This window comes from Symphalangus syndactylus, chromosome 7, assembly GCF_028878055.3.
Source record: "Symphalangus syndactylus isolate Jambi chromosome 7, NHGRI_mSymSyn1-v2.1_pri, whole genome shotgun sequence".
Classification (NCBI taxonomy): Eukaryota; Metazoa; Chordata; class Mammalia; order Primates; family Hylobatidae; genus Symphalangus; species Symphalangus syndactylus.
In genome coordinates this window covers 123,556,605-123,583,720 of record NC_072429.2, presented here as the reverse complement: position 1 = coordinate 123,583,720, position 27,116 = coordinate 123,556,605, and the positions used below count along the sequence as shown (strand labels likewise).

Genomic DNA, 27,116 nt, shown 5'->3' with positions numbered 1-27,116 from the left:
TATTATTCTAATTCATTCTTTTTTCTTTTGATTTTTTATTTTGACATAATTTCAGACTTATAGAAATGTTGCAAGAATAGTACAAAGATATCTCATTTTCCCTTCATTAGATTTCCCAAATGTTACCCCATTATGGTATTTGCTTCAAGCTTGGGTTTTTTTTGTTTTGTTTTGTTTTGTTTTGTTTTTTAATTGAGACAAGTTCTCACTCTTTCATCCAGGCTGGAGTGCAATGGCGTGAACACATCTCACTGCAGCCTTGACCTCCTGGGCTCAAGCGATGCTCTCACCTCAGCCTCCTGAGTAGCTGGGACTGTAGGCACACGCCAGACAGCCGGCTAATTTTTTTGTACAGATGCGGTCCCACTATGTTGCCCAGGCTGGTCTTGAGCTCCCAGGCTCAGGTGATCCTCCCACCTCAGCTTCCCAAAGTGCTTGGATTATACATGTGAGCCACCGTGCCCAGCCAAGCTTGGGTATGTTTTAAAAGCTCCTCAGGTGAATCTAATGCACAGCCAGGTTGCTCTGTGGGGCCTCCCAGTTAGCCATGAGACTTAAGGCAGTGTTTGTGAAACTTCTGACCTTCGAGAGGGGTCTTTGCATTAGAGGCAGTTATGTGAAGTGGTTAAGACAGTGGGCTCGAAGTCATGCTGGTATGTTTGAATTCTAGCTCTATTGCTTCCTCCCTCCTGACCCACCTTCTGTGCCTCAGTTTCTTCATCTGTAAAATAAGGATAATCGAAGTGCTAACTCCAAAGGCTTTGTGAGGATTGAGGGAGATTACTTAGGATAGTACTTGGCACACAGTAAGTATATACTAAAGGTTAGTTGTTTGTATATTTATCGTTACCATAGCTCATCTATGAAACAAAATTGGCTTAAGCTTGCCATAGTCACCTATAAGCAGAATTCTTTCTGATCGAGTCATTAAATTCTTTAGAGAAATTCGGGAGTTATCAGCACATAAGAGTTCCCATTCAGAAACAGGCCCCTTTTGAAAATGAAATTAGCGAGGATCAATTAAAAATATCTGTCACTTTGACTCACCCTAAGAGATGTTTCGTACGTGTTTTGTGGACGGCAGGCTGGAAAATGCCCAAATATAACCCTAATGTCCAGAATGTGTCACTGGGGCAGGAAACCAATGAAAGATGATGAACTGATCAGTAGCAAGGCTGAAGGGGGTGGCGGAGAGCGTAAACAGCAAGTTCTCCCCGCAAGGACCAGCTGCCCCCCAGGCCTAGGCCAGGTGGGAATGTGAGCCCTGAATTGCCACATGTTCCTGTCTCCCTGGAAGTGATGAAACTTTGTTCCTTGAGGTGAAGTTTCCCAATTTCTAAATATTTTTAGATTTCCCAATTTTTTTTTTTTTAATTTCCTAATTTTAAAAACTCCTCTGTAGGCCAGTTTGTAGCTTCCAATCGTGGGAGTCAAATATCGGGGTTGGAAGATCCGAAAGGGGAAAGAAGTCATAACATTTTGTATTTCTCCAGGACTGTTTGAGGAAGAGAGGCCGTATCTGATGGTTCTAGGTCGCCAAGACATCGTGTCTGCTCTCTAGTGGGGTAGGAACCTGGTTGGGTTCCATTCCTGAGACATTTCTTGAGCACCTGCTTTGTGCCAAACCACGCTTGTTCTCCTAGGAGCATCCAATCTCCTTTGCTTTGTTTATGTGCTCCCAAGCTGCCTGCTGACTACTAATTTGACTTCTGCAATGCCTTGATATGGAGAACTGGGCTCTCAGGGGAGCAGATATCCCTGCTGCAAGTTATAAACCAAGACTGTCCAGGACCTGATCTCCCTCTCATTAACAGTATTTCTGGGGCTTAGCTCTTTCTGTACCATATAAGCATGATAAGAAAAAAATATATTTTATAAGTAAGATAAGGGTCTGGTCAGAGTAGCAATAAAAGAGCATGAAAAATATATTAGTTTAGAAAACCTTATGTTTACATACCATATGAAGCAATTCAGAAATATATCTGGTTATTTCGAATCCATCAGAGGCATCTGAGTTTACGTAAAAGTGTAAAATATTATACATTACACAAAACCCAACATTCCATCATGTAAACAACAAAAAAGGGACACCCTATTGTCACAGAGGCAGATTCCATAACCTGAAACCCCTCCTGCCATAGCCACGTAGACACAGTTGGTAAAATGTAATCAGAATCTCTTTAAATATATGCAGAGCCAGTCTAAAAGAAGGGAAATCCCCAACAGCCAGAAACAAAGGAGAATCTGGAAACAAGGAAAGAATGTATGACAGCTAGCCAGGCATGATGGCTCACGCCTGTAATCCCAGTACTTTGGGAGGCCGAGGCGGGCAGATCACCTGAGGTCAGGAGTTCGAGACCAGCCTGGCCAACACGGAGGCTGTGGCAGGAGAATCGCTTGAACCTGGGAGATGGAGGTTGCAGTGAGCCGAGATCGCACTACTGCTCTCCAGCCTGGGTGACAGAGTGAGGCTCTGTCTCAAAAAAAAAAAAAAAAAAAAAAAAAAAAAAAAAGGGCCAGGTGTCACTCCCACTTTCCTGCATCTGGGAACACTTTTCCAGCCTCCCTTTCAAGGAGTTCTCATGAAAGACAAGGGCCTGGTGGTCAGGCCCAGGGAAAAAGGCCACAAGAGAGGTGTGCTTTGGCAAACATTGCTAAAGTTGGGGTATTTGGGGCATTGAAATTTAAGCATGTGGCAGGAAAGCTAGACCAAGTGTCCACTGGGCTAAGGCCCCTTATCCCAGGAGTTCAGGAGGCTGGGTAAAAGGGAGACCTGGGGCATGGAAGTCAGAAAACCAGGGTTGGATTCCTTCCAACAGTGAAACGAGGACCAGATGATAATTTCCTTCAAGTAGACATAATACATATAAAATGCCCAGATTGCACACAGTAGACCTTCAGCAATGTCCCTGGGACAGCATGCCAATGTTACAGAAGTGAAATGGGGCCAGGGCTGGACATGAGCCTTGGCCTCATTTCTGCTTCTTCTGTTGATAAGATTTATCGAATGATCATTTACGAGATGCCAGGTACCACTTTAAGTGCTTTCATCGATCAGCTCATGTAATGTTCAGAACAGTCCTATCAGGTAGATGCCATCATTATCCCCATTTACAGATGGATGAGGAAACTGAGGCCCAGAAAGGTTAAGTAACATACCCAAGGGCATACAGTTAGTAGGTTGTGAACTGGAGTTTGAATCCAGGCAATCTGGCTCTACAAGCAGTCATCTTGATCGTTAGAATATCAATAGTATTAAAGTCACAATAATGATTGGCAGCAAACTATGTGTCAAGCACCCGTTATTGGCAAGGTGAAGATGAGTCGGATGCATTTGAATGCCCTTGGGGACAGGATCCAGCAGGGGTGATCAAGAGATCAGTTACTTCCTGAAGGTAACACCCTTCCGGGTGATTTCGGGGAGACGGGTGGGGAAGGTGGGTTGCAGTTAAGAGTTGGGCAGAGTGATCCAGGGGAACATTATCTTCTGCAGCTGTGCTGTGTAACTCCATGCATCCCTTTGATCCATAAAGTTTTCAAAGCCAGACCTTTTCCCATTACGGAGTGAATCTGACACAAGTGTACAGCATTTTGCACTTGGTTTCTTTTGGCCCCACTCCCCCCAGTCTTTTCTTTTGTTATGTTTTGTGCTTCAAAGGGTTAGCTCAAGGGTTAAAGGAACTGTCCGGAGTTAGGTGCTTATGTCTTAAGATCTTTTAAAAGTTGCTCATTTGATTCTCCTCCCTCTGGCCCATTTGGCGTTTATCTGAATGAGGGCTCCTGGTTATGCAGATAGGCAGTGGAGCTGTGCAAACGGACCACTAGGCCCCAAATCAACCTGGGCACATGTGCGCTCTGCAGGTTCAACCTCCCACGAGGGCTCCCTGCGGTTATACCAACGCTGGCTGCTCTCAGTGGGCCTGAAAACCATCAACCGTCCAAGTCATAGGCAATCAGCAATCTCGATAGACTGATGGATCGTGGACAGAAGCTCTGACTCTGTTTCCATTCATTTAGCAACAGCAAATCAATCCACTTTCCCAGCATCCTGCAACTTTATCGAACTCGGCATCCCATTGCAGGACACGCCCCCGAACTCTCCTTAATTATGTATTTCGCTATTTGCAATCAGGACTCGGCGATGCAGTCCTGACATCAGAGAATGAGCGTCTTCTCAGAAGGCCGCAGTAGCTGCAGCAGCTTTCCCGCCCTACTGAGCGCTCACTACAAGCGGGCTCTGGGCTAGGCGCGCCACCCGCGCAAGTCCCCGGGGAGCGGCGGTGCACCCTCCGTCCCGCGCTCTCGCAGCCATTGTAGGGTGGGCGCTCGCCAGGCAGGGTGCCGACACGCCCTCTCCGCGCTGCGACGGGCGGCCGGAGGAGGAGAGGGTGCGCGGTGCGCACCGGAGCGAGAGGCTCCGGCCCAGCGCCGCCTGCCCGCCAGCAGACCAGCAGGCTCCTCTTTGCGGCGGGCGCCCCACGCGCCTGTCGGGCGCGCGCTCTCAGCCCCGCCCGCGTGCGGCGGCCGCACGGCCGCGAGAGCGCGCCCCCGCGAGGCGGACGCACGGCCGCGAGCGCGCGTGCGCCCCTCCGAACGTCCCCGGGAGCCCAGCCAGAGCGAGCGCCGGGGCCGGGCGCGCAGGAGTGAAAAGGAGGCGGCGGCCGCAGCTGCAAGCAACAGATCCGGACGCCGCGAGCTGACCCGCTCTGGTGTTGGGCGATTTTTTTTTTAATTACAGAAAAATTTATTAAATTGGAAAATCTTGCATTTTTCAATGGCGCTGGCCCCGGGTCAGCGGGCGATTTTCTCTGCATCAAGATGGGCTTTGCCGTTTCCGTAGTGGGCACCAGTGGTGGCCTGATTGTCAGTCTTCTCCCGGCATTTTTAAGGCCAGGAGCCGAGCGCTGCTTGTAGGCGAATACCCTACAGAGCGGTTTGGCTTTTTAAATTACTGTTATTATTTTGGGCAGAGAACAGTCGGTCTGGTGCACCCCGTCCTCGCTGCAGAAGAGGCTGCGAGTCCGAGGTGGGTCTCTCGGAAGGTGAAATTCCTCCTGGGGTGAGCGAGCCTCGGCCCCGCGCGCAGTCCAGCGGCCCCGCGTGTGTGCCCTCGCCCTGCCGGAGCCGGGAAAATGGAGGCTGTGATTGAGAAGGAATGCAGCGCGCTCGGAGGCCTCTTCCAGACCATCATCAGCGACATGAAGGTAGGACGCCGGGGGTGCGGCTGCGGCGCCGGTCGCCGCGCTCTGACCTCGCCGCCGCGCTTCGCCTCCACCCCGGGCCGGGCGCCCGGCCCTTCCCTGCACCGTGGCCGCCGGCCACCTGCGGGAGCTCCCGGCCCGGGTGTCACTTGCTCACCCGGGGCGCTGCTCCGGGCTCTGCTGGGTCACTGGGCGGGCGGCTTCTCTGGGGGGGTGTCTGCTGTCCCAAGCCATCTCCCCGCTCATTGTCCCAGGGGGCGGCACCATTTCTTTCCCTCGGCGGCTCAGGGCACTGGCTCCAAGTTTTCCCATTGTCTGTCCTGAAGTGAGTGTCTGGGACCCGCGGGGACTGGATGCCCGGGAGGACACCTGATTCCCCCGGGCACGGGGTGGGGGCGCCTGGCGCGGTGGTCGGGAGGGAGTGGGGGCTCTGCCCGCGCGCAGGAAGGAGTCCCCTAGCCTAGGAGACTGAGAGGGAAAGCCAGTCCCTCCTTGGCTGTCAGGTCTACTTGGAGTGGGGGATCTGAGCAAATTAGTTATTAATTGGGCTGTTCCGAAACTGGTAAAGGTGTGCGTGTCCTCTCTCAGCCCTCCCGCGGGTCGCGGGGCCGAAGTTCCCGGGCAGCCTTGCAGGGGCCCCGCCTTCCCCCAGCTGAGCCTGAAGGCAAGATTGGTGCCCCCGAAATAACTGTATCCCGCCCTCCCAGACCCAAACGGACACACACTCTAGGTTTTCTCTTGGAAGGGTTGTGAAGATGGTGTGTGTGTGCGCGCGTGCATGTGTGTGTGCGCGCGCGTGTGGGGGCGGGGAACAACACCCTGGCTTTTTCCTGCAAAGGGTGGGACTGCGGATAACCTGATCCTCGGATGTGGATTTTCTGGTGCCTAGAGATAGATCAGGGCCCCGTGTTATTCATCCAGAGGAAATAAAACCAGCCGCGCGAGCTGGCTGGAGGTGGGAATTAGGAGCGGTGGGGGAAATTATTTTTTTAATGTGTATTTAGGGAGCTTCTCTTTGGCTCTGGCCCAGCCCCAGTTTGCCTCAACAGATCCAGATCCGGGGAGGTGGTGTTTAATTAAAAGCTCGCTTCCAAAACGAGTGGGCAGGTTTGGAAAGCTGTGCACCGAGTGGGTGTGGACAGCCCCTCTCCAGCCGCTGCCTGGGCGCCTGGAGGAGCTTTTGTCTGATGAAGTGTAAGGTTTAGAGAGGCTTCGTGCCTCGGAGATGGTCTTTGGGAAGGAATGCTCAGCTGTCATGGCCTGCTTCCACCTTTCAGAATCAACTGCCACCTCACCCAGGGTGAAGTTTACCAAGGTGCCTCTGTCCTGGTGTTGTCCATTTTGAAATCTTTCTACAGCTCTTGTGCCTTTTGTCACAAATTGTCCTTAGCGTAGCATAATCTGCAGCCAGACTCTGCTTGCCCAGGAATGCTTATAATCCAGGCACTTGGAATTAGATGGATTATTCCCTGTTGAAAGACAGCCCCTTTCATTCTGTTGCCCCCAGTGCACACTGACGGATCTGTCCACTGCAGTCCTGGAGTGATCACATCTGGAGTTTTTTCTCTTTGTTCTTTAATCCAGAATCCAGGCTCGGTTCTTCCCATTCACTGGTTTGAATCGAAAGCCGTTCAGAAGGTGACCTGCCCAAAGGGTGGGCTGTCCTGCTTTCCACCTGCCATCCTGTGGCTGCGTGGCAGTATGCCCTGGCTGCGGACTCACAGGTGCCAAGGTGGTGTTTTTTCCCCTGCATGGTTCCAGTTAAAAATAAAGACATCTTCTTTAATGCCCAGTCACAGCGGAATCTAGAGTTTGTGTATCCTGAATTCTTTCCGTTTGAGTTTAGTAGGTTTGTTCAGTATCCCATGGGAAATCATTTATTTTAAAGGTTTTTTTTTTTTTTTTGGTTTGTTTGTTTTGGCAGTAAAATTTTAAAAGCAAGGTGGAATGGAAGACTAAAACATGCCTTGAGTTCTGCAGAGTTTTAGACTTTTGGAGACTCGAGAGATGAAGAGTGTCTGATTTCCAAGATTGTTTATGCATAAGACAATTCTTGAATATTTTCTTGGACTTTGCTTCTTAAGAGACTTCATCATGGATTAGATGACAGTGACATTTTAAATGGAAATTTAAAGTTTTAAAATTTGAACAGATCTGATAAGCAGTATATAGTGTGCAGATGCATGAAGTCACCAGCAACAAAAGTCAGTTTTTAATATCTGAAATCAACTGACTTTCTAATGACCTGCTTATCCTCTTTTTCTCTTCTTTAAGCTCCCATAATGGGTTTATAATGCCTTTGGTCTCCTATCTGTTTGCTCTCAGGGAAAAGCCTAAATGTCGGAAACCCATTTGGAATGCCATCTTGATAAAAATTTTTAGGTTATTTTCTCAGAAGCGATGTTAGGCTGGGTGAGAAAAGGATAAGGAAAATGGTTTTATTAGTAGCATTTGATTCTTCAAAATGTACAGCAGCACAGGAAGGGAGTCAATTTCCTCTTTGGAGAAAAAAAGAAAACAATAAAAAAAGGGAATAATTTCAAGGCCTGGCACCCTCCATCTTCTGCAACCAGAGAACCTCAAGACATGGAAAAGCAAGAGAGAGAGGATTCTTTGTGCTTTCTTGTATTACTTCATCTAAGTCCTCGGCTGGCTGTCAGGGCATGGGTTTTATCCTTTTCAGGGGGTAGGGGGTGGAAGAAATCCTGACTTTGTCTCCACCTGGGAACAGCACTATGTAAAGCAAGCAGCAGCTAGTAAATAGTGTATCGATTCCTTGACGAGAGGAAGCCTGGTGGTTTGTTTCCCGTTTATTCTACCCTGCTGTGGTGGTGGTCACTAATGAACGGTGTTGTGCAAAATCACCTACTGGCTGCCTTTCCTCCCATCCATGCAAATTAGTAAATCACTGATAAAATTGGCTGGTGTGAGTTGGTTCCAGAGGAAAGGGGAGACAAGATATTCACGTGGCTGCAGGAAAGAGCCCATAGCTGGTTTGTCCGGGGAACAGTAGTCTGGAAGTGACTGTTGACTGCCTTCTGATGTGTAGACAATCTTGACTGCATCAAGGAGGTCTTGGAATCTTTTTGGAGTTTCTATCCAAGCCCTGGGAAGGGAGGGCTCCATGTCTCAAACAGCAGCTTTGTGCCTTTGCTTTTGAGTCATTGAACCGGCATCGATTTTGGTGATGGTCAAAATTGAGGACAGCTCACTCTGCGGATGTCTTTCTTCTTTTAATAATTAACTTGGTTTAAAAAAACAAAGTTGGATGTCTGAAATCAAATATTTTCTTCACCCTTGTTGCTCAAGAATCAGCATGTCGAGAGCTGAACTGGGCCTGCTGCGGGGAGAACTTTGTACGAGGTTAGGAGTACAGAATGTGACTGGTGCAAGAAAACCCCAACCACACCTGATTCCTTCACCCCATGTGTCACTTTAGACAGGGGTGTCCTGTTACCAGCACCTGTGCTGAGCAGAATAGAGGCCTTGTTCAGTTCCTCCCCACCGCCTCCCACCTGTGTTTGCCATCACTATCCTCTCTCCTAAGTTCTGCCTAAAATTAGAACTGCTAAAGGGACTTCTTGAATTTCATGGAAATCTTTTTGTGGTTCGAAGCCACGTCGTGATATTTTCCCTCCCATATCATACGATAGAGAATGTGGATAGTTGGTCCAACACTGGGTAGTGATTTCAGGGTTTTTTTTACCCCTCACTGCTTTGTTTTGGGGTTCCCGTCAGAAGAGAGGTACACTTCCTTGCTGTTTATGGAGGGCAATTGTGTGGAAGGCCTTTTGCCAGGCTCTGCCCTTGGAGAGCTCCTTGTCCTGTGGGCTGTAAACAGGTAATGCGAATCCAATATGGTGGCCGTGAAGGAAGGGCTGTGGTTCAGCCTAGAGAAGAGCATCAGTCTCTGCAGGAGTTCCCTTGGAGGCCTCAGAAAAAGAGCTTCTCCAGGACAATACTGAAAACCCAGCCAAGGCCTCAGCCAGGTGCTCTGAGGGAGGTGGGCTGCTCCCTGTAAACGGTGACAGCCACACAAAGGCAGGACAAGCAGAGTACTTGTAAAGGACAGATGGGCCCCATGTTGGCTTTTCTCTTAGCAAATGGTTGTATTTGGCCAGGGTTTTACAGCTTCCTCATTTTGGGCCCGTGGGAGAAGAAGGTGAAGTAAAGATGTCATCAAATCGACAGCAGGAACTGCCTGGGATGGGTGCCCAGAGATTTAGGACCTCTTCTATGCAGATTCATCTTTTTGGTTTTTTGGGTGCCAATCTTGTTGTTTGGAAATCGTTTCTGGCCTGGTTTGAGTGTTTCTTTGTGAAAACCCCTTCCTATTTAGTTTTTGTGAAAACCCTTTACTATTTAGTCACATTTTTTGGAACTTCTAGCTTGATGCTGTGAACCTTTATGTTCTGAAATTCCGCAGTTTGTAATGCTCCAAATCAAGAGAGGTCATTCCTAGGTCCTGGTTTGCATAGAAGGTAAGCTGAGTTTGGATTTTGCCTGGTTCAGCCATTGCCCAGTTCTTACTAGAGTAACATATACTCATTCCGTAGTATTTATTGACCATCAGTGGTGTTTCAGGCACCAAACGTGGCATAATGATTTCAGCAAAACGTAGGATTTTCCATTAAATTTGCATTTCAGATATACTAAAAACGTAGGATGTCCCATTAAATTTGCATTTCAGATATACTAAAAAATTGTTCACTATTTAAGTATGTTCCCTGTGTGCCGTGTGTTCTCAGTTGCTGACCTCTTGCCCTTTGAACTCTTCTTTTGCACCTCAGCCACAGGGAAAAGGAAAAAAGCCAAAATGATGTCTGTCAATTTGGCTAGCTCACTTAAGGCTGTTAAAATGCTTGGAGGATGAAAAGGTTGAAACTATTGATTCATTAGATGCTTTATCTCCAATTTGCATCTCGGCTTTTTCCATCTTCCGCAGGCATGGGTGGCGATAGCTGGCAAGATTCCTTCTGTAGCGAGACCATTTAGATGTTCGAATTGTGTATAGACAAATGAGGTCACTTTGAGTTCCCCATTACTTCTCGGAACTGTCTTCAGGACACTTACCCCAAAAACCCACACCTCTGCAAAAACAAAGAAATACCTCACCCCAGACCAAACAAAAGCCAGAGGACAGATTTAGCTGCCTAGGATGTCAGACAAGAAATTTTGGGGCCATTTAAAGGGAACTAACTGATGCCGTGAGCCGTTTAACTCAGATTTGGAGATAGCACTGTTGATATGGCCTTATTAAGTAGCAAACAGGAGAGGAAACTGAAGTTGAGGAGTAAATTAATTGGCTGAGCATTAAGGAAGCCCATTGTCACGATTGCTGAGGTTCTCCCTTGAATTCGCAGTAGACTGCAGGTTTCATCTGAGTATGAGCCACCAAGGCAAATCAGAAACAACCAAACAACCAAAAACTTAAAAGTTGCAATTCCCAGCGCAGAATCCACTCCAGAGCAGTCCCCGTCTCAACGCCTGAAGTCCTAGGCTTGGGGCTCTCTCATCTCGCCTGCTTCCCGATTTGTTTGGAGGTGACAGTGTTTTTACCTACTGAGCAAATGGGAGGATTTGGGTTGTTTAAGATTCTCTGGGGGCTGGACAAGGGCCCTTGCAAGTCTGTGTTTGAAGAAGTGGATGGGCTCACCAACAAAACTCCTTCCTGTGCTGCCTTTTGGCGTATCTGGCCTTGGCCATAGGTTCTAAGTGGTTTTTCTTTTCCTGTCTAGTGTAAGTGGGTGGAAAAAAATCAATTGAGTTGAGTGCCTTTTGAACTGTGTGTCTTTTTATTTGCTTGCTTTCTCTCAAAGCAGTAGAAAGTTTCAGCTCACTCAGCACCAGCAGCTTCCTGGGCATGGAGGTGGACAGCAGGTTTTGCCTGGGTCTCCTCGGCTGCCTCCTATGCAACAGGGGCTCCAAGGGCCGCGGGAGTGGGTCTCACCAGCAGACGAGGTTCTAGGCAGGTGTACCTCATTTGGCAGTATGCGTGTGGTTACAGCGCAGGATCCATTGCCTTCCTTGGGAGCTTGGAGATGCTGCTGCCTGGGCCAGGGCTCTGATTAGTGCCCTGGGGTACATTCACGGCATTAAGATTTTGAAAAGCACCCCAGGTAATTCTAGTGATGGCCAAGGTTGAGAATCATTGAGCTGTGTAAGTCTTCCCTCAAAGCCTTTTCTGGTCGGGTGAAGTGACTCACACCTGTAATCCCATCACTCTGGGAAGCCAAGGTGGGTGGATCACCTGAGGTCAGGAGTTCGAGACCAGCCTGACCAACATGGCGAAACCCTGTTTCTGCAAATAATACAAAATTTAGCCGGGCGTGATCACGCACACCTGTAGTCCCAGCTACTCAGTAGGCTGAGGCAGGAGAATTGCTTGAACCCAGGAGGTGGAGGTTGCAGTAAGCCAAGATCATGCCACTGGACTCCAGTCTGGGTGACAGAGTGAGACTCTGTCTCAAAAAAAAAAATAAATAAATAAATAAAAAAGCCTTAATCTTACCCAAATCTGAATATAAAAGTACCTTTCGATAGTTGCACACCAATGTGAATATACTTAACACTACTGAATTGTGATGCTTAAAGATGGTCAAGATGGTACATTTTATGTGTATTTTACCACAATTAAAAATAAAAATTAAGCTGGGTGCGGTGGCTCACTCCTGTAATCCCAGCACTTTGGGAGACCAAGGTGAGCAGATCACGAGGTCAGAAGATCGAGACCATCCTGGCCAACATGGTGAAATCCCGTCTCTACTAAAAACACAAAAATCAGTTGGGCATGGTGGCGCACACCTGTAGTCCCAGCTACTCGGGAGGCTGTGGCAGAAGAATCACTTAAACCCGGGAGGCAGAGGTTGCAGTGAGCTGAGATCATGCCACTGCACTCCAGCCTGGCGACAGAATGAGACTCTGTCTCAAAAAAAAAAAAAAAAATTAAAAAGCCTTAGAGTTAAATGTTAAAGTAAATAAACTGAAACATAAAAATAAGCAGCAACAAAGGATCTTTAGAATACTTTGCCATGATTTATTGATTCTGTCCGATGTGATTTTTTTGCGATGATGGAAATTGTCAAATACGTGAGCCACTAGCCACGTGTGACTATTGAGTACATGAAGTGTGGCTAGTGCAATCAAGGAATTGACTTTATTTTTAGTCACTTTTCATTTGTTTAAATTTAAATAGCCATGTATGGCTGGTGGCTACCGTACTGAACAGTCGCAGATCTATAACATATCATCTAGATAATTAGAGTGTGCCTGCTTTGCAACACAGCTTTCTGACTATCTTCTACCTTCTGCTGGCTACAACACTGCCCCTAAACCTACAGCCATAGAAATTCTGGAGCTAGAGTTGACCTGGAAGTTAAAGGAATCTGATTCAAATCCCATGGGCGAGTTATTTAATCTCTCTGAGTCTTGGTTTCCTCTTCCGTAAAATGGGTCTAATGAACCTGATAGAGTTGTTGGAGGATTCTGAAATGAAACATTGCTTGTGAAGGTTTTCACACATTGCCTGGCAAACATGCACTCAAATGTTAGAAGTGGTTACTATTCTGTCTTGTAGATTTGGGAATGAGGTATTTTGAATTCTTAAAATCAGTGGAGTAATTATCTCCATTTCTTAGGCAGACACTGCCCCACCCTTACGGAGCTGTATTTAGAGCTTGCAGTGAAGTTGCAGGAAATGGAGAAGTTAAGTTTTTTTCTTGCTAAGTAAATCACCCCTGAGTTCATTACGAAGTTCAGCTGGCCCAGCAGGACCTATTTGCATTCTGTATTTGCAAACCCTACTGTTTGTTTATTAGGGAAGGAGAGGGTGGGGTACTTGGCTAGGACATTTGTAAGTCAGATACATTGAGGCCCGGGGCAGGGAAGTTGCTTTGTTAGGGTCATCTTTTCCCATCTACGTCCTTTGAGTTTCCTCCTTTTTCTGGGGCAACCACCAAAAGCGGCCATCCCGTGCCTCTAGTTTGCCTTGTAGCAGCAGCTTCCCAAGTCTTGGCCACATCTGGGTTCTTCCCATGGGCCGAATGTGGCAGTCGTGCCTTATCCTTTTGTGTAAGGACCCCTGTGATTTGGCCCCAGCTGAGTGGCCCGCTATGTGTCCAGCGCTCCCTAACTTGGACTCCCAGCCTTCCTTGAACACAGCCTGTGCTCCTCACTCTTGTTGTTTGTCCTGTCTTGTCTCTGCCATTGCTGCCTACTGAAATCTTTCTCATCCTTCAAGGCCCCATCAGACAGTGTGACCTTATTCTCTGGTGCCTCCTTTTCCCTCAAAGGTGGATAACACTAAAGCCATTTTTCACATTCTTTGTGACATTCTACCTAGTATTGATTATATCCTACCTTAAAAAGAGGTTATCCTTGGGCCTTGAAGCCTGGCTCTAGCGCTTCCTAGCTCTATTGCTCTGAGCAAGTTAAGTTTGCTGAGCCTTGATTTTCTTACCTGTAAAACGGGAGAAGAGGTGAATAATCCTTCCCTCTTAAAGTTGTTGAGTATTAAATAAAGTAAAAGTCGAGGGCTTAGCATGAAATAAGTGCTAAATAAATGCTCGTATCTATTTGAGCCACCCTAGTAATTCCTGGCAGAGCCTCCTGCTGATAGTGGCACTCAGACGTCTCAAAGAATAGAAGCAACCTATGTCTTCAGTTTGATAATGCAATAGAGACAAGTGCAGTGCTTTTCAACATTCAACATATAAGTAATTTGAGAGAACACAGTACATGTATTCGTCAAATAAGATGGCATGTCTACCGCATGCCAGGTGCTGCTGGGGGTGGAGGAACACCTGTGGACAGTATGGACAGTCATTGCCCTGAAGTGCTCAGTCTAGGAGACAGGCAGGCAGGTAATTAGAGTTCACTGTGATCTGCACCTCCATAGAGATCAGCCCAAGATTGTGTGGGGCCTCTGGGGAGGGCCTCTGATTCCCATTTAGGGTGGGAGTACGGAGTCCAGGAAGGCTTTTGATCTGGGTGACACCCTCGCTCGGAACTGAGTTTTATTTTGCTTATTTTAAAAGCATTTATTTGCAAACCGGGCACTATGCTAAGTGCTTGACACAAACTTATTTAATCTTCCAACCACCCAGCGAGGTAGTCTTAGTAACTATTATAATTCCCATTTTACAGATGGGGAAACTGAGGTGCTGAGTGGTTAAGCCATTTGCCCATGTCATACAGCTAGTGAGAAGCACAGCTGGGAGTTAGTTGAGTCCAGGCAGTCTGGCTCCAGGGTCTGTGTGCCTCTCCACCGGACTGGGTGGGCTGTCTCTCGCTTTTGCAGCATAGCAGTTTAGATTCTGTAACAGGTGTATTTCATTCATCTCCTTGATCGCTCTATTTGTACCATTAGGACTCAGGATGAGACAGATAAAAACACACAAAAATCTAGACTCGCCTCTGAGTTTCTTCCAGAAGCTCAAGGGGTCTCCCTCTAATTAGGAGGAATATGCCCTGGCCATGGACATGAAGTTGTTGGGCCAGGCCAGTGCAGTTTTTGGGAGCAGCTGAGCTGTGAGACTGAAGTGTGCAATAGGGTTGTCTAAGGTGGCAGCCACACGACACACGTTTGTTTTGCTGGAGGAGCCCCTCTGTCAAGGGTCGCTCCAGTAACCACTCTGCACCCCGCGTGATTGAGTGCAAAGCAGGAAGCAGGCAGATATTTGCAGTAGGAGGCTGGGAGAGCTCAGGGATTAGTTCCCAGGGAGACCTCCCTTCTGAGGCTGGACTCCTCTCCTGCAGCCGAGCACGCAGCCATTAAGGAAGTCTTTGAGTTTGGTTTAATGGCCCTTCTTTGTTTTGAAGTGGCTGTTTACTGAACCTTCAAAGCCCGCTCGGCAGCAGGATGTGATCGAGGGCCTGAATAATTGGATGAGGCACCCCAATAGGAAGCAGGGAGCGGGGAGCAGAGCCAGGACTAGCCAACAGCCAAGCCCTCTGTCTGAGCCTCCGCTGGAGGGACTGAGGTCATCCTGCAACCAGAAGTTGACCTGGAGCGGGGGTCCCCTGGAACCTGGCCTCTTTGATGTTGTGTTGGCCTTAATTAGGAACACCCTAATTAAGTCACTGAGGAGGAAGCTTTTTTCTAAAAAAAAAAAAAATTAGCAGATGTTTTGAGAGCATTTCATGAGGGATTACTTCTCAAAGATTATGTAAGTAATATAAAGTTAATGGAAGAAAAACTAGAAACTTCAGTTAAGTAAAAAATAAGTCACCCACAAGCGCTTGATGAGAAAGTGGGTTATGTTCACACTCACAAGAGTTCGCACATTTTCAGCAGAGGGTCAGGGAGCCAAGACTGCGTCAGAAACTTCTTTCTTCACTTAGCGGCCTGGTATCCTTGCCTTTCCGTGTGTGTAGTTGTTAGCAGTGCCACTGTTAATGGCTGTGTGGTGTTGCACTGCTTTGTATGTCTCTAATTAATTCATTTGGTCAAAACATATTTGAGAAGCTACTAGTACCAGGTTCTAAGTGCTGGGAGATAGCAGCGAACACAATGGACACAAATCGCTGCCCTCCTGGAACTTAACATTCCAGTGGAGTGAAGTGCAGGTGAAGGAGACGCACGGAATAAGTCAATTCTCTTGTATAGTAGAAGGATTATGTGCAATGAGGAAAAAGCACTGTTGCTGTTTTTATTATATATATACAATTTTTTTTTTTTTGAGATGGAGTCTTGCTCTGTCCCCCAGACCAGAGTGTGCAGTGGTGCGATCTCAGCTCACTGCAACCTCTGCCTCCCAGGTTCAAGCGATTCTCCTGCCTCAGCCTCCCAAGTAGCTAGGACTATAGGCATGCACCACCACAGCTGGCTAATTTTTTTTGTGTTTTTAGTAAAGATGGGGTTTCACCATGTTGGCCAGGCTGGTCTCGAACTCCTACTCAAGTAATCTGCCCGCCTCCCAAAGTGCTGGGATTACAGGCTTGAGCCACCGTGCCTGGCCTGTTGCTGTTTTTAGGTAGAGTGGTTAGGGCGGGCCTCGCAGGGAAGGTGACGTTAGAGCAACGACTTAAGAACTGTGAAGGTGTGGGCAGGGGGTGGGGGCGTGTTCAGGGCAAGGGAAAAGAGCATGCGCAGAAGCCCTGAGGCGGAAGCCAGTACCTCCCTCATTTGTGTTTAGGTTGCGTCCAGTTTTTTGTTTTTTTTTTTTACTAATTATAAGCAACCCTACAACAAGTACATCCTGTGACTAGACATTGATTTACATCAGTGGTTTCCCCTGAAGGCTTTTTTTTTGAGAAGGAGTCTCGCTCTTTCGCCCAGGCCGGAGTGCAGTGGTGCTATCTGGGCTATCTGGGCTCACTGCAAGCTCCGCCTCCCGGGTTCACACCATTCTCCTGCCTCAGCCTCCCTGAAGGTCTTTTTATCCTTGGTCAAAATGTGTGTTGTTTTCAAGGCTTCTGAAACCCATTAAGCCAAAGCCTACCAAAAAGCATGTCTCAGTTCCCAGTTCCCATGTTTGAGGGCTCACCACCGTGGATTATGTCTGAAGGAGCTAGATGTGGACACTGGGACCTAGCTGACACCCCTGCTTCCAAGGGCGCAAAGGGATATGTGGCATCTTATCTAGTGCAGTGATTCTCAAATCTTGCTGTGTGTAATTTTTAGCGAGCAAAAGTGTCCCTGGAGAATGGGTTAAAATGCAGATTTCCTGGCTCCATCCCAAGAGACTTTTTGTTGATCTGGGGTGGGGCTTAGAATCTGCAGTGTTAGCAAACACTTCAGGTCATTTTCTGATAGGTCTTGCTGGGATTGCACCAGGAGTAGGTGGGAGCCACTGAGAGCTTCCTCTGCAGCTCCTGAAGTATGTAGGAAGCTATCTCCTGCCCATGTGTCCCCACCCCTGACTCCACCATAGATATACCTGGAATGTGATCAGGCAGACGAAATGAGTTCTGTGCCTAGACAGAGCATGATCTTGACTTCCTTTCATTTGCTAATTCTGTCTTTTGCAGGGAATGCTTCCTACCTCTTTGTTTCGTTTCTCTTTGCCAAGAAAATTCCCGTTTATCCTTTGAGACCAAGGTGAAGCATTGCCGCCCTCTGGGAACTGTACTGTCCAGCACTTTAATATCTCAAGTATGCTGCCCTTGTGGCTTTGGGATCTGCAGTTCCACATCAGCTTTACTGCTAGACTGAGTTCCTCAACGCTTTGGTCTCTTTCTCTCTATGGCCCACCCCTCACTCAGTGCCTGCGCATAGTAGGTGCCCATTCATGGCCCAGTCAGGGTGACTGGCATTGTGCGTTGAGTCATCAAAGCGGAGTTGAGTTCTACTTGCTAGTCACCCTTCTAAACACTTGTCTTTTTCCCCATCATCCTATAACCATCATTTGAGGCAGGGACTGCCATCAGCATCCTTTACAGATGAAGACAGGGCAGCACCAGGTGATTAAATCACTTGCCCAGGGTCACCCAGTGAGCACATCTGGAGTTGGCAGGCTGACTCTAGAGTCATGCTCTTAACCACCAGGCCACACAAGGCCTTTCAGGTTCTGGAATATGGCTACACCTCAGCACCCTCTTTCCAGGCAGGAAAAATTACATTCAATGGAAAGACAGTTAAAAAAAAAAAATGGCTATAGAAATGACAAACACAGTTATCACTGTGACACTGGTGGCCTTTGACTCTTTACTGGCTACCAGGGCATTGTTCCTAGCAGCCTGGGGTGGGAGTTGAGGTCACAGAGGAGGTGCTATCTGTCTCTGTTCCAAAGGGGAAATCTGCTTCGTGGAAGACGGCAGAGCACACTAAGTGTTTCCAGTGAAGCAAGGCCAGTGCCTGCCCCAGGGTAGATGTGACAAGTTCATCACGCTGCCCTTGGCTGGGGAGAGGTCTCGGTTTAAAAGGGAATATGGACAAAAAAAAAGTAAGGAAAAGAGAACAAATTAAACAACAACAAAAATAAAAAAAAAGAGAAAAAACAAAAAAATAAAGAGAAAAAAAAGAAAGAACAAAAAGGAATATGGAATGAATACACAGGTATGTGTGTATTTAGGGGAGCAAAACCTCAAACGTAATCCTCTCTAGGGTAGAGGGTGTTTGTGTGTCTGTTCAGGGTATTGGAGAGATTGGCCCCAAGAGGAACTAATCCCTAAAATGCAGAAGCAGTTTTGGAGTTGGGTTGAGGCAGGTCAGAGCGGACACTTCCAGGGAAAAGAAATGGGTGAGTGTAAATGGACCAACGTGAAGTCACGCTTAGATGGTCTAACATTTCATAGGGTGTGCAAGCCACTAGGTGTTTTGCTCAGGTTCAATATCTAATGTGGACATTTATAGACAGGAATAAACACATGAAGCAATAGCTTTGGCCTCTGGATAGGAGGACAAAGGTTAGAGGATAGATATGTATTATTCTGGGGAGGATTAAAGGTATACAAATACTAGGTAAAAGCAGCCAGCCCCTGTATTAGGTGGTTAAATACTGAGTTCCCAGGTTTCCAGATGTGGAGAATCAGTCAGTCTTAGGTGAACCCATTATATAATTTTGCTTTAAAAAGAACTGGGCAGGCTGGGAGTGGTGGCTCACGCCTGTAATCAATCCCAGTACTTTGGGAGGCCGAGGCAGGTGGATCACTTGAGGTCAGGAGTTCAAGACCAGCCTGTCCAACATGGTGAAACCCTGTCTCTACTAAAAATACAAAAAATTAGCTGAACATGATGGCACACTCCTGTAGTCCCAGCTATGCAGAGGCTGGGGCAGGAGGATCACTTGAACCCGGGAGGCGGAGGTTGCAGTGAGCCAAGACAGCACCACTGCACTGCAGCCTGGGTGACACAGCAAGACTCCATCTCAAAACAAAAACAAAAAAACAACTGAGCAAATTTAGGTGCAATTAACCATTGCTTAGGAGCAAATAACGGTTAATGCAGTTAACCGGGCGTGAGGGCAAACCCTTCCTTGACTTTGGGCAAATTGCTTACTCTTTCTGTGCCTGATTTTCCTATGGTTAGTAGGGAAGTGTTAAATGCCTGTTCTACCAGCCACCCTTTCAGTGGTGTTTTGAAAGACCTCTGTACTCTCGAATACAGCATACACGTGAGGCGGTGCCTTCAGTGCTCATCATGACGTCAGTTTGGATTCCCACACGGCAGGTTTTCGCCTTTGAAAACTTGGCCATACAAATGTCAGGTGGCTGGTGATGCAGCAATGACTAACCATAAACCTCTTACTCTCTCTTTTGATGGGAGGAACTATCTGAAATAATAAAGGAAATGTCATGGCAGTAATGGCCATGGCTCTTGCTTGTAATCCCAGCACGCTGGGAGGCCAAGGCAGGCAGATCGCTTGAATCCAGGAGTTGGAGACCAGCCTGGGCAATGTGGCAAAACCCATCTCTACTAAAAATACAAAAATTAGTCGGGTGTGGTAGTGTTTCCCTGTTGTCCCAGCTACTTGGGGGACTGAGGCAGGAGGATCGCTTGGGCCTGGGAAGTCGAGGCTACAGTGAGGGGCCTGGGAAGTCGAAGCTGCAGTGAGCTGATATTGTGCCACTGAACTCCAGCCTCGGTGACAAAGTGAGACCCTGTCTCAAAACAAGAAAACAGGCTGGGCGCAGTGGCTCATGCCTGTAATCCCAGCTCTTTGGGAGGCTGAGGCGGGCAGATCGTCTGAGGCGGGCAGATCGTCTGAGGTCAGGAGTTCGAAACAAGCCTGGCCAACATGGCAAAACCCTGTCTCTACTAAAAATACAAAAATTAGCCAGATGTGGTGGTGCACGCTTATAATCCCAGCTACTTGGGAGGCTGAGGCAGGAGAATCTCTTGAACCCCATAGTCGGAGGTTGCAGTGAGCTGAGATCACACCACTGCACCTCCAGCCTGAGTGACAGAGCGAGATTCTGTCTCAAAACAAACAAACCCAAAATTGGGGAATGAGTTGCATTGAGGGGATGAAAAAGGAGAGGGATTCTATTTTTCAAGAAATGTGGAGCATGGAACACATACATACATTTTACAATGGTTAAAAAATGGAACCAAAAACCTAGCTGTGGTTGTACAGCACCGTAAGGTAGTGACGCCTTTAGGGGTGCCGTTGTCATGGGGTGGCCATTGCTGTCCAGTAGAACTTTCTGCAGTGGTGGAGATGTTCTGTGTCCGTGCTGTCCAGTACGGTAGCCACTAGCCACTAGCCACTGCAGAGCACTTGAGGTATGGCTAGTGGGCTGAACAACTGAATTTTAAATTTTATTTAATCATACTTTAAATAACCTCATGTGGGGCTCCTCTGTTGGACAGCTCAGGATAGAGAAAGGAATACTTCCTGGTGGAGAACTTAAGAAATAAAATGACTTGGAAGATATGGTTGACATATTTGTTTGGTTCTTTTTATTTTAAGTGGAGACACCCAGATGTCCGAAAACAGCCTGGGCATCCAACCTAATAATGCGGGAGGAGGAAAAGCTTGATATCCTTGATTTGTTTGGTCAGGGTGTTAATGGTTACAAATGGAGCAGTTTGCAAGGGGAGATGGATGGATGGACAGAGGGAGCACCTTTTGTAGTTCAGTCTTCCTTTTCATAGGCATATTTATTGCTGGTGTGCTTGGGCAAGTGGGTGAGGGTGGGCGGGCGAGGAAGCAACCATTGATTATCCCCAAGGCTGTCATCCGCTTGATGGACAGGGATAATTAGTGGATTAGGCAACCCCCAATCAGAGAATAAAAGCCCAGGAATGGTATTTATGATGGATGGGCTTACCCAATGCCTTTCATCTGAGGATCTTAGGAGCCCTTCATCTTGCAGGATTGGGTGGGGAAGGGTGGTTTTGGGGACAAAGCTATGACAGGCATTCACAGGCCCTGTCTGTCATCCCACACGCCCACTTCTGGAAGCTGAGTGGATTCCTGCCTCATGCTTGAAGAAGCAGGGAGGCCACAGCCACTCCAGCATAGGTCAGAAGGTGCCAGCCTCCTCTGGAAGCTGCGTAAAGCAGCTTTAGGGTAACCTGAAGGCTGAGCTCATCCGGGGTATACCCAGTGGAAGAAGAGGAAGGATGCTGTTGGCCATGTTCCTCACACTTGCCCTGCTGAGGTCTTCACAGACCTGGGAAGGGGTCATGGCAGCAGGGGTGGCTATAGCAGCTGGAGATTTAAGAGCCCCTCCCAGATCGACTCTACTGATCTCCTGGTAGAAGATCAGTTTGTGTGTTCACAGAAAACCAAGAGGAGATAAAATTATACATAATCATACCACAAGTGCCAACAGCTGTGAACCTCTCGGTGTGTTTCTACCAGGAATTTTTCTACACAAGACATTTCTCTTTGTTGTGTATTTCATGTTTTCTTCCTTTTTTTTTTTTTTTTTTTCTGAGACAGTCTCGCTCTGTCACCTAGGCTGGAGTGCTGGAGTGCAGTGGTGTGATCTCGGCTCATTGTAACCTCTGCCTCCTGGGCTTTAGCGATTTTCATGCCTTAGCCTCCTGAGTAACTGGGATTACAGACGTGTGCCACCATGCTGCACTAATTTTTTGTATTTTTAGTAGAGACAGGGTTTTGCCATGTTCCCCAGGCTGGTCTCGAACTCCTGAGCTCAGGTGATCCATCTGCCTCAGCCTTCCAAAGTGCTAGGATTACAGGAGTGAGGCACTGCACCCAGCCTCGTGCTTTCTTTTTCATGTGGTTGGGGGTCCTGACCATTTCTAGGGTGGTATTACAATCCCTCTGGGCCATCTGCAGTTGTAATCAGGTGCCATGTGTGCAGGGCACCCTTGTCCTCTTCTGCTCTACCTTGTCTGGGCTCATATAAAGCACGACCCAACCTGCTGTCTAAGCCACTCTTTGCAGCCCTGGGGCTGGGCTGGGCTGGAGGCTGGCTCTGTTCATGTGGTTACTTGCACTTCCCAGAATCAGGGAACACTTGGGCTGCAGAGTCAGATCTGGCATCCAGTTGCAACCTGGAGCTCTCTGCTTCAAACTCTCTGGGCATCAGTTTCCTCAGCTCTAAAATAACAGCAGCACCTGCCTGCCTGGGCTGCTGTGAGCATGCAGTGAGAATGCAGGGTCAAGCTGGGTTCCTTAGAGAGTGGTCTGTGGATCAGGAGCAGCAGCACCTCAGATTAAACGGCCCCACCTCGACCAAGCAAATCAGAACCTGCCTGTGTGCAAGCTCCCCAGATGATGGATATGTAAATTACAGCTTCAGAAGGGCCAATATATATACCTGGCGCCTGGCAACTCTTTAGAAACTGGTGATGCTTCATGATGGTGGTGATGACAGTGATGCTTGTCAAGGTGAACAGAGATACTTGGGAAGTTACCTGGCTGGTCATATACCCCACGGCTTGATTTCTCAGCCAGATCCACTGGTGAGCCAGCCTCTGTCTGGCACCTTTTGGGCAGAACAAAGGCCTTCGAGCTGGCACCCCACTCTCTAGAGCCTCTGCCCTCCTGGTTTCTACTTGATTCTCCCCTGAACTGAATTCCTCCTCCTCACGTGAGTCTTCCCCAGCTCTGTGGCTCCTCCCAAGTTGCCCTTTCTCTGGCAGTTCCGGCCCCTCTGTTCCTTGTGTGGCCGCGTGGTGTCGAATTCCCTCAGCTGTCCCAGTGGGGCTGGGCTGGGAGAGGCAGTTGCTGCATTATTTATGGAGCACCAGTCACCAGCCGTGCTGATGAGTTACACAGAGTTATTCTCTGCACCATGTGTGGGATGCCGTCCTGGGCCTCTGTTTAATACAAAACAAAACAAAGCCAAACAACCCTAAGCCAGAATGGCTGTTGGCCGACTGCTGTGCCTTGCTTGTGTTAGGCAAATGGCCTGCCGTGGGTCCTGGCTCTAGGGAAAGTGGAGGAAGAGGAGGAAGATGAGGAGAGTCACTCGGCGGTGTCTCCCAAGCTCCACTTTGAGGGTGGGGTGAGGAGACCAACTTGTGGATTTGTTTAGGTGGCCACCAGACTCTTCAGTTGAAGGAGATTTAGGAGGCCTTTTTCCTAAACACTAAGAAAATGACTTCATTATTTTCCTCTCTCCCAGGAACCAGAGTGATGCCAGGTATGAGACCATTAGCCAGGTTGTCCCATCACCTGTCTGGTCTGGAATTTATGTCACTCACTGTCTGAATGGAGGCCACCCTGGTCTTCCTCGGCTGTCCCAAGGCCCCACCCTGGGTCTTCCCCTGGAAGGCTGCCCTTGCCCACCTGGGCCACTTCACCCATGTCCTGCCTGGAGGAGTGGCCAACATAAATGTGCCACTCCAGTGTCCCTTGGAGAGAGCTGGTCAGTGTTCCCTGCCTCCTTTTGTGTCAGCTGCACCCCCTACCAGAAGTACTTTCCCTTCCTCCCTTCATTTCTCTGTCCTTGTCCCACAGTCCAGAGGGGAAGCCCTCAGGCTTATAGACAGCAAACTGTATGATGTGATAAGTTGGGGAGTAGGTGCGGCTAACCCAGAGGGTGGGTGGGAAGGGGGTGTGTCAGAGAATGTTCCAGAAGAAGTGTCACAGCTGGGTAGTGACGGCCGAATAGGAGTTTTCAAGATTGCTGAATCCCCCTGGAGGTTTGAAGAGAAGCAGCCGCAGGGTGTGGTGTGTGTGGGGAGTGTGGGTGAGATCACATACTCAGGGAAGCCCCATCTCTCACCCAAGGAAGTGAGACTGCCATGCAGTTTGATGGAGGGAGTCCTCTTTATACGCTTGTAAACAAACTGGCTTTCTCTTCCCATTTCTTTAATAGGGACCTTTTCCTTTCTTAGAACCCAGTGTAATCTGAGTTGTATTTTCAACCAACGCACTGCCAAGGGCTCCAGAAACTCCCTGCTCTCCTCTCTGAAGAAATTCAGGGGGCTCCTGGAGGAAGAGCGTCTTCTCATTTTGCCTCGTGACTTTGGACTTGGCAGAAGCCGGGGCGCGGCGGGAGTTTTGTTTTCTTTGATTTGGGTCTGTCTGGAATGTTGTGAAGCCTTTATGTGTTCTCGGGTGAAATCCACAGTGGGGTCTGTGTTGAATCGTTTTCACGGCTCTGGGAGTGCATTCCGAGGGATTTCCTCAAATGGGGACAGAGCTCAGCCAGCAACCTCAGGAATGAACTTTCTGGGGACTTCTTGGTCGGTGGATGCAGATGCAAAAACCAAGGACAGTCAGGGAATTGCTTCTTAAAGGGCTCTAAGAGCTTCTGGTGTCTGGGGTTGCAGGTTTCTTTTGAAACTTGAGTATGGTCTCCTTTATGTAGTCTTGCTGTCCAAAAGGCAGGACTTTTTCTCTGCTGCCTTTCAATCTTTCTACAGTTACCTTCTTCCTCCTTTCTTACTTCCTCTAAGCTGAATTATTATAGTAAAACTGCTCTCAGGTGGGTAGAAACTTCTTTTTTCCTTGAAAGAAACTTACAAAAATATCTGGAACAACCCAACATCACCTTGCGTTTAAATTTTAATGACATTTACTCACTTTTTTTTTTTCATTTCTCAACAAGGAGGTTTTTGTCTTCTGTTCTTAGAAGTTGATTTTTTTCTTTTTTTAGAATCTATTAAATTATATATTGCCTAAAACAGGTGGGCCTGACTCTCTTTGATAGACTGTCAAGTATCATTAAGTCAGCAACAAGCTACTTTGGGCAACCTTCTGGCTGGGTGGATGTTCGTAGGTGGGGAGCTGTTAGCTCTACCCCTTGACTAGAAAGGGGACCCCTCCTTTTGTTGCTAATTTGGTAAAGACTGAAATGAGGCTCCAAGTGGGGGCAGATAAGAAGTTTCTCCAGTGGTTTGAGTAGTCGTCTTTTTCAGGCACACTCGTCTCGGGGTTGAGTACTCCACCCTACCATTTGCTTAGAAGCAGCAGAGAAATCGTCTGGCACTGAACACCCAGCTGCCTTTGCCTTGGTCTGTTTCTGCCTAACCCTGGTTCACTAATAGGGAAATGCAGATACTTCCCACGTTGGCTGGTTCCACACCGGGGACTCCAAAAGGGGGGTTCCAGTCTGGATGGACAGTCTGAGTTAGACTTTACAGTCTGTCCCCCACACATCCTAAAGGAAAGAGCCTGTGGCCACTTGGATCCCTCACATCAAATGTTTGTTGAACACTTCCGGTGTGCTGGGCACTGCACCGAGCACTTTCTGTATATGACCTCCTTCGTTCCTCCTCCCAGCCCTGTGAAGACGTGACTTAAACCCATGCAGAGGTCAAATGACTTGCCCAATGTCACATAGCAAATGGGAGAGCTAAGGTTCAATCCAAGAGATTGGGCTTCTGTACTTGCAATCTTTATTCATCTCCTTCATTCTTTCGATGTTCGGTAATTGGTGGTGTTGGTAATGGTGATGGAATTATTAGTTTTGGTTATCATCATTATAAGGGAATGATCCCTGAGAAGTGAAGTGATTTCCCCTAGTCCATGACTGGCAGGGCTGTGACTAGACCTCAGGACCCAGTGCTCCCTGCCCAGGCCACTGGCCAGTTCTGCAGGTTCCCAATGAACATGCCTTACCTTTTCCTTTGGCTTTTTTTCTTTGAGACAGGGTCTTGCTCTGTTGCCCAGGCTGGAGTGCAGTGGCACAATCACAGCTCACTGCAGCCTCGATCTCCCGGGCTCAAGTGATTCTCCCACCTCAGCCTCCTGAGTAGCTGGGACTACAGGCATGTGCCACAGCATCCAGCTAGGTTTTTATTTTTTCTTTTGAGATGGAGTCTTGCTCTTTTGCCCAGGCTGGAGTGCAGTGGCGCGATCTCGGCTCACTGCAACCTCTGCTTCCCGGGTTCAAGCAATTCTCTGCCTCAGCCTTCTGAGTAGCTGGGATTACAGGTGCCTGCTACGACGCCCAGCTAATTTTTGTATTTTTAGTAGAGATGGGTTTCACCATCTTGGCAAGGCTGCTCTTGAACTCCTGACCTCTTGATCCACCTGCCTTGGCCTCCTAAAATGCTGGGATTACAGGCGTGAGCCACTGTGCCTGGCCTGGTTTTTTTCGTTTTGTTTTTTTTGTATTTTTAGTAGAGGTGGGAGCTCATCATATTGTCCGGGCTGGTCTCGAACTCCTGGGCTCAAGTGATCCTCCTACCTTGGCTTCCCAAAGTGCTAGGATTACAGGTGTGAGCCACTGCCCCTGGCCCACCTTTTTCTTAAGAAATACTTTGATCGTCTTAATAATATTTCTCCAGGGCTCCCTGGATGGGAGTGGTTGGTGTTTGGGAGAGGAGGGTCTGGCTTTCTGGTCCTTCTTCCTTGTGTAGCCTAGAGATGGTGGCACCTTTGCCTAGAAGTAGGTGAGCAGTGTTTCTGAATGTGCTCAGATTTCTCAGAAAGCTTTTCATCATGTCTTGTGGCTCAGAAAGAGAAGGAATGGTCAGATGAGGCTGCTATTGGTTGGTTGAGCCTTTGGGTTCTTAGAGGTGCCAACTGCTGTCCCTCTGGACAGAGATCTCCAGTGGCCATCCTGAGAACTCTGATTTTGGCCCTTATCTCTTTAATTGGATGTAGGTGTACAAGGGGTGTTCTTATCTGGACTGGATTAAAACAATGGTATGTATGTTGGGTGTCATAATTGGAGTCCCCACTATGTCTCGATGGGCCTTGAATGATAGCCTGAGCTCTCGCAAGTTTTCATTTGACATAAGTTAATACACAGTTCTGCTCTTGGGTGGAAGTAACCCCTAGGGCACACACTTGGGATGGAGGTCATGTGGTGACAAGATCCTCACACAGGTGTTGGTTGACAGTAGCTCAGGTGTAGCTGCCAAAGGGCCTCTGCCGGGAGCCAGCCAGACACGATTCTTGCCCGGCTGTTGCTTAGTTTCCCATGGGGCAAATTGCCACTTAGAGGAATAAATCCAGAAACCTGCGTTTGGGCCAAGCGGGTCTCAAATGCATGAAGGCAGAACTGATGGATGTGATCTAGCAGCATGTGTGAAACAGACTTTAGAGTTTGGGTGGATTGTAAATTCATGGTGCTGTTGTTGCCAGAACCTCTAATTTG

General features: G+C 48.0%; 1 protein-coding gene across 13 annotated transcripts in view; it reads left to right on the top strand.

Moving 5' to 3' along the window:
* Positions 1-4,580: 4,580 nt before the first annotated feature.
* The window catches only part of MTSS1 (MTSS I-BAR domain containing 1), a 186,281-nt gene continuing 163,745 nt past the window's right edge, over positions 4,581-27,116 (top strand). For 5 of the 13 annotated variants that reach the window (XM_055287208.2, XM_055287199.2, XM_055287205.2 and 2 more), the window contains exon 1: positions 4,611-5,204. In XM_055287208.2, the coding sequence (XP_055143183.1) occupies positions 5,133-5,204 (72 nt within the window). In that variant the 5' untranslated portion in view covers positions 4,611-5,132. Of the gene's footprint in view, positions 5,205-27,116 lie in introns of all 13 variants that reach the window. The other 8 variants (XM_055287207.2, XM_055287200.2, XM_055287203.2 and 5 more) reach the window with 4 other exon arrangements.